Raw genomic sequence first — 12728 nt, 5'->3', positions numbered from 1 at the left:
TTACAGAGACCTAAAAATATCTCAGACTACTAAAAATATCTCTTAAAAAAAGTTTACCACTGGCTGTGTTACTATTCCCCAATTCTCTCTTGATCATCCTACCAGTCCAGCTGTGAGGGCAAGTGAATGTCTCCTCCCCAAAGCCATTATTACCGAGTGTGCTTATACTTGCACTGAATACCAGATCAGCTGGAACCTTCAATATAATCATCCTCAGAGACCTCAAATCTTAATTGGGAACTTTTAACTCTAAATCTAGGTTTTCCAATTCATGCAAAAACTAGCAGTGTGTCAAAAGCCAGGTATTTGAAATGGTATAATTATAAAATGTTAAGTATTAACTATTCAATCCATTCATCACTAGTTTCGCTTAACTGTCTTGTCTTAAATTAGTAAGAAAACTGTCTGGAATACAGGCTGCATTTTTAAGAACAGTATTTTCAGCTTTCAAGAAGAAAGGGGTTTTGGCCACATTCAGAAGCCCAATTAGTCTTCCCAAATATAGAAAAAAAAAATCTAATTTACTCAAATTTTGAAAACAAAACAAAAAGCAGCAAGAAACACCTACATGAAGATAGAAGCATGGGGTTACATTCTTTAAGCCAGTCTGAGATGTACACACTGCAGATTTGAGAGAGCATATGTATGTCAACACTACAGCTAAAATGCCAAGAGGTGGTTCTTGAGAATATATTCATGGGTTTGGCATGACCAGCAAACCTTGCTGGTCAGGGCAAATGGTCTTCTCTGGCAGACTTTACATCAGCTCTTAACCTCATTACAATGGCACTATGCCACTTCTGTCGCTCCAAATCCATCCGGTTCTCACCAGAAGTTACAGCCACCAAAGCACTACTACAGCAACTGGGGAGCTTTGGAGGTATCTACTGATCACCCCTTTTTAATCCAGGCGGAATCAGAAAGAGACTGAGGACTTACTGGAAATACCCCTTCGGTGCTGAGATTGCTCATGGCTGCTCTAGGTTGACGGGGGCCCATGTATCTGATGTTCTAGTGAAGGCACTAGGCATTATTGACATACCTGCATGTATTTTGAAAAAGCATTTCTTTCTTATTTAGTATAACGGCCAACATTTCTGGAAGCTATAAGCATCATTAAAAGCACTGCAAACACACTGCACTTGTTCTGCAAACACCGCTCTCCGCCCGCCTCTGAGCGAGCATCTGAGGAGCCCGGATTCATCACTGCTTCCTTCTCATTTTACACCTGTGTCAATTAACTGGAGAGATTTCCACCACCATCCTTTGGTGTTGCGCAGGGGAGAGCTGTGCTCATAACTTCTATTATCACCTGCGGTACTTACGCCCGTGCTCCGGGCAGAGAGGAGCAGCTGTCCTCTAATAAGGAGCCAGACGTGGCAAATATAATACTGACATGGGACGTACATAATTATCTTTATAAGCATGCTGCAGAGTAAGAATGATTGCTAGTGGCAGGAACCACAAAAAAAAAAAAAAAACAACACAACATGCCCCCCCACACACATTTTTATTTCAATTTGCAAAGAACAGCACATTTCTGCAGCAAACAGAGCTTACTAAACCAGCTGCCTTTTGTTATTGTCCTTATGCCTATCTGTGATATTATACAACAGATACCACTTTATCGGTGCCCATAAATAACTTTTATTGCGCATCTGAAAAAGCACAGTTTAGCATTATGCAGTACAGACACCAGCTATTCCAGCGGCTGAGGCTGAGACCAATGACTTTCTTCTGTACCCAGTATTATGCCCCCAAGTCTGGATGATGCTTTTCAGTATCTCCCCCGCAAATGGCAGCAGCAAAAAGTACTAGAGAGCAGCCAGCAGCCCCCTCTAAGTATTCTCAGAGGCTGCCAGGAGCAGCCGCAGGCATTACTAGGCACACTGCGGCATCCAGCTCCAGTTCGGCACGATTTTTGCTCTGCAAATACCAAATTTACGGCCATCTCTGCACCCAGGAAAGCCAGCCTGATAACAATCCAAGAGAGCACACCCTCTTTTAGGATACATTGAATCCCATGTCTTATGTTAACACTACCAGTGCCATCATCTGGCTTGTTACCAGCTGCTGTCACTGCTCATGACTGCTGTCAGTGTAAAAGAAAACAAAAATAATTGGTCTAAAGTGCATGACGTTGGAGGGCCAACAATTAACATAAAAATAATTAAAAAAATAAAATTTAAAAATGCAAATCAACTTCCAGCAAATGAAGAAAACAAGATCTATATTTAAAATTCTTTTTTTTTTTTTGATCAGCCTCTTGTTCTGTTGCATTCCGTTAACTGCTAATGTTGCCATTTGTTTTACTGTCATTTGCTCTGCCAATTTGAACAGTGATGTAATGACATATGACTGCCCGATGCTCAATGTTATGCACAGCGCCTTTGTCAATGGTGGCTCAAGAGCACAATGAACAGTATCTTGAGTATAATGTACTTGTGGCTTTGTGAAGGCGGCAATGAGCTACAACGGGCTTTTTTTCCTCCTTTTGTTTCTGCACTCTGTAATAGAACAGGCTGCCACGGAAATTTTCTGTGGCCAGGGAATAATGGAAAATGCTGGCCCATTGTTGGCCATCACAAAAATTTGCAAACTTCACATTTTGTGCAATTATTGGAGAACGGCTTTTCAAAGCTCCATGCATTGTTCTAGAGACATATCGTAGCATCTATCTTCCTGTCCTCACAAAGCTTTTTATTTTCAAATGAGAAGAATATACTTGTTGAGGGTCAATTAGTAGTCCTTCTACAGAGCAGTTTAACGGAATTTTTAATTAGTAAATTGACCCATGGTGTGAGTCACCTGGAAAGGAATTACTTTAGTTTCTAAGGCAGTTAAAGCTTTCTGACATCTGATATTAGTCAGTACCTCAGATTCAAGACCCTCTATCTCTTAATACTATCTTGTCCTGTAAAGTGATTTCATGCCCTGCTGTGCATTTATTCTCATAGAGAATAAATGTTCCTTGAGGTGAACAGGGCAGCACTCTGACCCTTGTTCTAGGCCTCTAACATTGCTCTCATTCATCTGGGAGAAATGTTACACGTCACTCTTGTATATTCTGCCTCAATTCTAAACAGCAGCGTTTTGTCCTACCCTCACCAAACCAACACAGGGCAGCTAGCAGTCTTCTCTCACAGGATTGCTGTGTTCTTCAGTAGCTGCTGTGAAACTACCAGCCAAGGCAAGTAGGCGCAACTGTAAAATGAAGTGAGTAATGGTGCGTGCAGAAGAGAGGCTGGAGCTTCATGTTCCTAGCGAGGCACCAACTCAAAACTCCAGACAATGGCAATGGAAAGAGGCTGCCACCTCCAGCAGGAGATCCAAAGCCTACACGTCACACACTTAAACGACAGCGTGAATCTCTCTCCCACCATCTGCAAACGGTCTTGCATTTTTGCCTTCTGAAAGGTGAGGCAAGATACAAGGATGACAGACATCACCATTTTGACATTTTTCTCAGAAATAATAGAATTAACTTCATATGCTGCCTTCTGTACAAAACTCAACTAATGAGGCTGTCTTCATAAGAAAAGGAGGATGCAGCAACCAAAGCTCAATCTGTTGTGGTATGAATATGGGATATGATAGAGTTTTCCTATTCCCACTGACGTAACTGGTAACCCATTCATTTTTTTTTCCAAAAGAGACACAGCCTAAAATCCCAAATCCGTAAAAGTATCAGGAAAACAAATGTCACACAGCTGTTACCACAAATCACATGGAAAAAAAAAATGAGATGCATTTCTATCCATAGTACTTTTACTGATTTTAGCAATCAGCATAACAATCAATATTTCTTATATACATTACATCATTACTTACGCAGCAGACAAACAGGTTTGTGCATGAAAGGTAAATTTGAGCTTCAAACGAAAGGCATTTTAAGGTATCCTGATACATGTAAACATGTAGGCGGGAATCAGTAGAACCCTAAACTCATAAACATTTCTCATAAGTTATGTATGAATTAAAATCAAGTTTTTATTAAAAATGCATAAGTACGATCTGCGGTGAATAGATCTATTAGATATGCATGTTTACTTTTTAGCAAACACAGAAATCAGTAATTTTTCTTCTAAATGTCATTTCTACCGGAGGGTTATAGACCGATAATTCTCAGATGCCATCCAGCTGGTATATATGTATGGGGAGAGAGGATTAAATAACATACTGGGAATTGGTTATTCGTTGCAGTGAGTAGAAAATGTCATTTCAACCATTGCGTCCATTCTACTTTACAAGTCAGATGGCACTCAATGGTCCCTCCCTTTCACTCCTCACAATGAAAACAATAAATGAAGATTAATTCTGAGGGCAATGAGCTATCTGATGCTTTAAAATTAATGTGTTTTCAGTACATTTCTTTCTGATCACATATTATTTACAGTGGTCCCAGTCTTCCTCACCCTGTATGAAGCCAACAGAAAATGGCCTAAAAAATAAAGTGAGAATAAATTAGCTTTGTTTATCAATTTGATTTTAGCATCAATAAGCGGTTAGAGAAGAATGGCAAGCACAGGGCATTTAAAGGTAGTTACTTAGTGACAAACCTCTCCAAAACAGCATTTCTCAATCTTTGGATCAAGACTGTCCCTAACACCAGAAAGTTCTCAGTAAAATGACTAGTAAAAATGGCACAGGAGGAAAAAATATTAGTAATACACCATATAAGATGTGTCTGTGATCACCTCCCTCCCTCCACCCCCAAAAGCTTTCTTAAACTGAGGACCACTTTATTTAAGAAATAGCTTTAAAGGACCTTACCCAATCTGACCTGCCCTCTGGAGAAGTCCCTATTCTGACCAAAGAGAAGCCTAGACAGATTATCCTGAATCAGTCACACTGTGAATGCCTTCACACCCATCAGAATGTGAAAATATTCACTATTGTCATCCACAGCTAGATAGCTCTTAGACTTCAAAACATAAGCAAAACTTGGAGAAATCCACTGATGCCTCTTCTCTCATACAACCTCATTAGCTCTAGCTACCTTTTCAGCATTCTAAACCTTGTACGATCTCTTCAGCTCACTGGAGCCATGAGATTAAAAAGGAATTTGGAGAGAGTGAGGTTATCTACACAGTTCATATGGTGCTGATGTGAGCCTCCAAAGCAGACAGTGGCTGAATCCAACCGGCCCCTGAGTCCAGGGAAGTGTCACAGTCTTCGATCTTCATTCCAGCTGAAACTACATGTCAAATTAGACCCATGTTTAATGGATGCTTAAAATACCCTCATCAGGTGTACCAAGGCCCTGAGAAGACCCAACAGAATTTAGTCTTGCCTAGAGAAAAAAAAAATCAAACAAACAAAAAACTCTGCATCACTGAATGTTTGTTACAAGTTTCTTATACACACTAGTCACGTTGCATGCATTCCTGCACCTCAGCCCAGGATTGTGAAGCCACTGCCAACTCCAAACTGTGCACTTCTGCTTTTACTCATTCAGCAGTGGAGTATATTCCTGTCTGTTGACTGCTCCATGATAGATTCCCTTCCACTGACTACAGAATGACTATAGAGAGCTTTTAGTGCCTTTTAAAAATGCTTACTGAGTGTTTTTTGTAAAGCAACAGAAAACAAGCAAACAAAAAACTCTGCTGCTCATCATTCAAGTTGCTAGCTCAAATTTCAGTCAATACGAAATTAATTCTTACGGATTTGTCTCGTGGCTATGCCCGATGTCTAACTTAGCTAGATATTCTAGGCCCCTATATTCAGGTAGTTTATACACCTCTTCTAATCTAAATCTATTTACACCTTTCCATCCTGCTCATCATTAGTGTATCTGAACACTGAACCTTAGCCTTGCTCAATGTGTGACTATGCGAGTCCCCCATCAAGAAGCCGGAAATGACTTGTTCCTCTGGCCCAGCAAAATGCATTGCCTTTTTGTTTTTGTTTCTAGGGTATAACTCATTATTCACAATTCTAATTATTCCTTCATACTTTTGTGAAAAAAAAAACGTACCATTCACAGTGAAAGTCAAGCCACTACAATTACACGACATAACAGACTGTTACCTTTGACAATATACTTTTTTATGCATCACTACTTTTGATTTCAAGTTGTCAAGAAACAAACACCTTGGTTATGAATTCTGTGATCATTTATCTCAAGAACAGAGTGGAATGTATTTACTTTTCCATCAAGAAATCACATAACCTACAAAAAGTTTGCTACATACTTCTTTTGTGGCAACAAAAGATGTTAGCTCTCTGAATTCATGATCAAGTCCTTGTTTTATATATTCCCAGCAACACCTCAAAATCAACTCTGTAGCATTATACAATAGCTTTCAAAAACATACAGCTTTCCAAAGCCTGCTATTCATAAGATTGTTTCCTTTTCACAACTAGTGGGATCATATTGTTTTTGGATCAATGAAACTAACACTTTCATTTACTTTCCTGACAAAATTGAAACAAAGCAAGAAGCAGAATTTTAAAGACATAGATGCCAGTTGTTGTCTCTCTTTGAAGCTGCAAATGTGTGAAAAACTGAAATATAAGTACTACCCGAAACTCAAGACTTTCAGATGTACAAGCTAAGAGCAATATCAAAATCATTTTTCATTTTATATGTGAAGCCTATTTCTTTAATTTCTCTTTTGCTACTAGAAAATTTAGGAACACATAAATGTCACCAAAATTTTCCACTGCAGACCTTCTCTTCTTAAGCAGCTATTGGAAACCATTAGAAACAATAACATGAAACACAATAAAAAAAAAAGAAAACAAATCCCCAGATGAGACTATCAAAACCCAGGAAGTGGAAACAGACCCCAAAAATTTCACTATCATTTCCGCATAGGAAAAAAAAAAATATATATATATATATATTACATATTCTAGTGATGTGATTTTTTAAAGTATTATGGTCATAAGCATGAGGCAAGAGCCTATATTAAAAAAAAAAAAAAAGGAGAGAGAGAGAGAGAGAGAAAAAAAAAGGAAAAAAACATCTTAGCAGGGTAGCTAATCCTGGGACACATTGCTTGTGAATGCCTTCACTTTGCCCTCTGAGGAACCTCAGCACTGATCTGGCAAACCCCACTCCCTGAAGGTCCAGAGAGAATTCCATCTGCAAATTGTTAAAACATGAGCTTTTCCCCCAGCCATGACATTTGTAGTACAAAACTGTGCCAAAACTAGTGAGGTAGATTGCTGACAGAGACCATAACCTGCCAAGATCATCATTCCCAAAGTGACTGACCTCAGTTTCAAACATGAAAAATCTCAACACGCAAAGTCTGACAACACAAATATCAAATATTTTTATGCTTTTTTTTTCAGAAAAAAAAAGGCAAAACAAAACTTTACAAGACTGACCACCAAGAGGTTCTTGCTCTCCAAGAAACAAAGTTAAAAGTCTCACTTTATAGCGCATGCAATAATTGAAGAGAATCTAATGTATGAGTGAGGAATGCCTTGTGTGCTCTATAGATTACTGGCACCTCTGACAATAGCCCCAAGAGCCCCAAAACACATACAGCAGATATTACTTTCCAGTTTGTAAGTAATTCATTTCCTGCATTGAACAATTCCAACAGTATTTGCAGCAGATCAAGTATATGCCTTCAGGTGCAACACAGTATGTAAGTAGGTGTTTATGGACATTGGTATCACAAATAAGTATAGAAAATACCTCAGCAAATATAGTTACTGAAATAAAAGCATTTGAATTTTCTCTTACATCATGCTATCGGTTTGTGGAAACCCACGAAACACAAGTGTGTTTCCAGATAAGTTGTCAGAGGTTTAAACACACAAAGAAAGGATAAAAATCATCACCTCTAACACCAAAAACATCTACCAATTCTGGATGCCCTTCTCCTTTTGGTTAGGCATACCTCTGAGTGTAGCCTAAGCCAGAATCGTAACCGGAAGAGGTCACGTAGAGATGAAGTCATGTGGTGCCTATGTGGGTGTGTTAGGGACTTGACAGCTTATGTAGCTGTGAGGTGTTAGTGAAGAGAGAATTCAAACTTTGCAAATCCACGCATTACAGAAATCAGGAGTCTGTACTGTCCTTTAGACAGAATCAGACAGAATACCCCAGGATCATCAGCTCGACCCTGAAACACAGGATGTTTATTTATATGTCTTATACAAAGCTTAATACTTTGCTAGAATATCTGGATTGCATTACAATTTACTTAGAGAGAGAGAAAAAAAAAAGGTCATAACAGCAGTCAAACAATACAGGAAGAACAATATAAATAAATTTAGACAGAAACTGAGAGAAGAAGTGAAGGCTGAAATATCAGTCATCTAATTAGCCTTTGGAGTATGGCAATCCTTGCCTGATGAACAGAAACAGTTCAGCAATGATTCCTGAAGACTGGAAGTTTCCTTATGAAATCTCATTCTTTCTCATCATTACACCTGGGAGGATGGCTTCTAGGTTGTCGGGATTCCTTTTTCTCTCTTTTGCCATTGCAAGGCTTCTATTAAGCAGAAATAGAGGACACACAGAATCACAGAATCACAGAATGGTTGAGGTTGGAAGGGACTTCTAGAGATCATCTAGTCCAACCCCCCTGCTCCAGTGGGGACACTTAGAGCACAGGGCACAGGGTGGCATCCAGGCGGGTTTTGAAGATCTCCAGGGAAGGAGACTCCACAACCTCTCTGGGCAGCCTGTGCCAGGGATCTGTCACCCTCACAGGAAAGTTCTTCCTCACACACAAAGTTTCTGACTGGCTTCCACTCTTGAAGCCTTTCAGGGAGCACTGAAACCAAAAACAATTCATGGCAGCATCACCTTTGCTGCTCTTGCTATTACAAAAGTTCAAGCAACAGGATATTCCTATTCCTGATGTAATATCTTATATCAGTAGGAAAAAGAGAAGAAAGAAGAGAAAAGGAGACACCCAAGAAGAAAGAAATGTGAAAGAAGAAATGCAGTATCAGAGGATTCCTTTCAATGCAACTAGGATTGCTGACATACAACAAGAAAAGACAGGAAAGAGACCCTATGTCCAGAGTTCTGGGAAGGAGACAGGAGAAGAAAGACTGAAATTAGCATCTTAAAGAATTACAGGATGTTTTAAGATAATTAACTTTGTAAACAAAAAGTAATGCCTTGTTCCTAATGGTGACAAAATTAGCTCTTACTTGCTGTTAAATCTTCTCATTGGTTACTAATACAGAAGAAAATGAGCTGTCAAAGGTTGTTTTCCATAGTACAAATGAGAGCACAAATAGGAAGGTGTATGTATGTTAATAAGCTGGGGAGCAATGATCAGTATGCCCTTGAGAAAAAAACATTCCTTCAGCTTTCTGATAATCTGATGATACAGTTATGTTCCCTTGGCTATGAGCATTTAAAATGCAATTATGAAAATAATTTTGCTTGTGCAGGGGCACTCCTAAGTTGATGTAGCTCTACTCTGAATCAGTATCTGAAAAAAAATCACCCTTTTTTTGGTCCATTTCTAGGCATCTCTATCATTTATATAGATGACAAGCAACAGCAACTCCAATAATCTGAAGTATACCTCTCTCTTACTTATCACACAAAGCCTACAAAGACCTACCAGATCACCACATCCAGGCTCTGCAGAGAGGGAAATTAGTATTTTCCTAAAAAAAAAATAAAAAGGTAAAAGCTTTCTTTTTACATCATATTTTTCTCCAAACAGAAATACACTCTCTGCTTCATATGTGACCTTTTTAAAACCATGGTTTTAGTAATTAGGCATCTTAATGTTAAAAGCTATATATATGTAGATACATATATTTAAATGTATATATTATATATTTGTGTGTACATATATATATAAAGCATGATTTTTCCAGTAGAAATACTTTTTTGCCCCCATTTCATCTGGTCAGATGATTTTTTTATCCTTTGATTTTGATTTGCCTCTGAAAATTAACATGGCTGCTAATCATAGGATAAATCTTGACAGCACTTGTTCCTTCAAGCAGTCTTTACCTAAAAAGTAGTAATATCTGATCAACCAAAGGCCTACTTTGAACAGTTTAGTCTGAGACCTGTTTCCATCTGATGGTATCTGATGGCACACAAAAAAACACGGGAAGCAATTTTTGTGAAGTGAGAAAAGTGCATTTTTTCCATCCCCAACAGCTTTTTTTTCCTCCCATGAAAACGAACCTTCCTGCTTTGAACCTATCTAAATGTCATTACATAAGCCAAGAGTGATTCAGAGGTTTTGTGTTATTCCTAGCATTATAAACTCTTTTTTCTCAATAAATTTGCTTTCAGATTCTGAAAATATGAGAATGCTAAAACTTTGCTTAAGCTACTCCACAACACACTATTTACTTTCTAACCATCTTTATACATTTGACTTACTGTAGTTTACAGCCACTTTTAAAAAGCTTACAGTACTGCTAAAGACCATTCTGTATCAGCTTTCTTACTCATCCACCTGCTGATGCATTCCTAGGGGTATTTCTGTTAATGTTTTTAACCATGACTTCTGTGTGTTTTTTTTTTAACCATGAGTTAGCAAATGCATTTTTTTCACAGACTTTCAAAACAATAATATTTTACTAGCTGAGCATATTCCATAGTCCACATAATTCACTCTGAAATCAACCTTTTTTATTCATAAAAGGTACAATTTAAACCATTTTTTCCCTTTGTAGCAGCAAATGAAAAGTATGCATGAAACTTAAATGGACCTGAAGAACTTCAGTGATTAATTTTATGTTTCCAAATTGCTGGAAAAGGTTACATTCCTACCATTCCATTCAATATTCACTACTTCTATTCCAGACTCTCTTTTTTAGACAGTGTGCGTGAATAAATCACATTTGAAAAGACACATCCAGCTACAAAGAATCAGACAACTTACATGGAGAGCAGCATATATGAATAAAATGCTTCCCAGAGCACAAGAAGATTGAAAGGTTGACTACAACTAATATAAGGACAACAGGCATTTTGGAGTTTTGATCTGCTAACAGATCTCTCTCCTTCCATATACTGTTATTACTGACTTGGGTCAGTGAAATCTATTGTGTTTTCTGGATTTTTTTTTTTTTGTCTTCTTCTCCAGTCTTCTTAGTACCTGTCTGCAGGAGAAGAATTGGTGACAATGCTGGTTGCCATTGATACCGACTAACACTTTCTCAGCAAAACTATTCAGTAAGAGGTAGAAGGATGGAGCAACATGAATTATTTCCTTCCTGCTCTGAGGTTAACTGCTTAACAAAGGTGCTTTCAGCACCTGCTCTGCCAGCACATACACACTTGATCTACTGAAAATAAGAAATGGGGCATGTTTCCCTGACAGGTCGTCAGCTGCGTGTCACTGCCTCAAAATCCAAAAGCATCCTATACATCACATATCCGAGTGGGTGACAAGAATCTATGTACATATCACACAAAAAGCCATTTCTTTAGTTTCTTAACTTTAGACACGGAGACTTTCCAGCACCACAATACATTCGCGCAGTCTGAGGGTCTTGCTAAGCAGATCTATTTTTAGGCGGTTTCTTTGTTATTGTATTTCAGCGCCTACTTTTTAAACTCGGTACAGTTTCACTGGTAGCTGAGCTTACAAGTGCAGCCACATGTCCCCTACTATACAGAGAGACATACATGCACACGGATGTGCGTATAGATACAGAATTGCTTTACTTTTGTAACAACGTAAGGAGGCAACGTTAAGACACACTGGCCAATAAAGCTATAAGAGAAAATCTATTTCTTTTCAAAAAAGGACCTGCATAAGGGCTCGGCAGAACTACTACACACACCTGTACGGCAAAGCGCTCCGTTCATCGCCCCCAGAAGAGCCACGTGCCTCCTTTCCACGCGGCTCCCCCAACGCCCGCTGGCCACGGGCAACCCCGCTGCCAAGTTGAGGCGACGCCGCGGGGGCGACCGCGCGAGTTCACCAACTCCGCGGCGCCGCGCGCGCCCAACTACCTGTAACGCGGCTCCCGCGGAGGCTGCGCGCGCCTCCCCCGCCCCCCGCGCGGCACGGGGACCCGCCACTCACCAGCTGCGCGCCGCACAGGGCCACCAGCGTGCAGCGCCCGCTGCAATAGCCCATGGCTCCCGGCGCCGCCGTCCCGCGCCGCGCAGCAGCGCCCGCTCAGGCGGCCGCGCCGCAGCGCCCGCCCGCCGCCCGCCTCCCGCGAGCCGCCGGCGCGCCCCGGCCCGGGACCCGCATGGGGGCGCGCCCGCCCGCCCGCTCTAGCCGCGGCCGCAGCGGCCGCCGCCGGCAGCGGCGCCGGGCGCCCCCGCGGAGCAGCGCGGCAGCGGCGGCGGGAGCGCGGCGGCAGGTGCGTGCGGGAGCGGCCCCGCAGGCATCTGGGCTGCAAAGTTTGCCCCCCCCGCCCCGCTTCAACTCCGCTCGCGAAGCGGCCGCGCTCGCAGCCGTCTGCGGAGGGAGGGCGGGAGGGAGGGAGGGAGGGATGGAGGGAAGGAGGGGGCAGGGAGGGAGGGACGGGGAGGCGCGGCGAGGCAGGCGGCGGTGCTGAGCTCAGTTCACGCGCGCAGAGCGGCTTCCCCCCTGCCCGCGGCGGCGGCGGCGCTCCCCCACCCTCCTTCCTCCTCCTCCTCCTCCTCCTCGTGCTCGCGGTAGGTCGCAGGCCGCCCCAGCAGCGGACAGCCGCTCTCCCCGGGGCCGGGCTGCAGCGGCTCGGGCTCGGAGCCGGGCGAGCCGCGGCCGCCGCCGCCGCTTCGTGCGCTCCGCGCCCGCGGCTCCTCGGTGTCCGCGCGGCACTTGTGCCCT

General features: G+C 41.7%; 1 protein-coding gene across 1 annotated transcript in view; it reads right to left on the bottom strand.

Annotated features, from left to right (window-relative positions):
* Positions 1 to 12112, bottom strand: part of LOC148595213 (sodium/potassium-transporting ATPase subunit beta-1-interacting protein 2-like) — a 431257-nt gene extending 419145 nt beyond the window's left edge. The window contains exon 1 of the mRNA XM_088521980.1: positions 11991 to 12112. Within this exon, the coding sequence (XP_088378106.1) occupies positions 11991 to 12044 (54 nt within the window). The 5' untranslated portion in view covers positions 12045 to 12112. The remainder of the gene's footprint in view (positions 1 to 11990) is intronic.
* Between the last annotated feature and the right edge of the window lie 616 nt (positions 12113 to 12728).

The sequence above is a fragment of the Tinamus guttatus genome, unplaced genomic scaffold (genome assembly GCF_059628265.1).
Source record: "Tinamus guttatus ecotype Peru unplaced genomic scaffold, ASM5962826v1 Tinamus_guttatus_pri_ptg000141l, whole genome shotgun sequence".
Classification (NCBI taxonomy): Eukaryota; Metazoa; Chordata; class Aves; order Tinamiformes; family Tinamidae; genus Tinamus; species Tinamus guttatus.
Note: the sequence above shows the minus strand (reverse complement) of the source record. Positions and strands in the feature narration are given on the sequence as shown.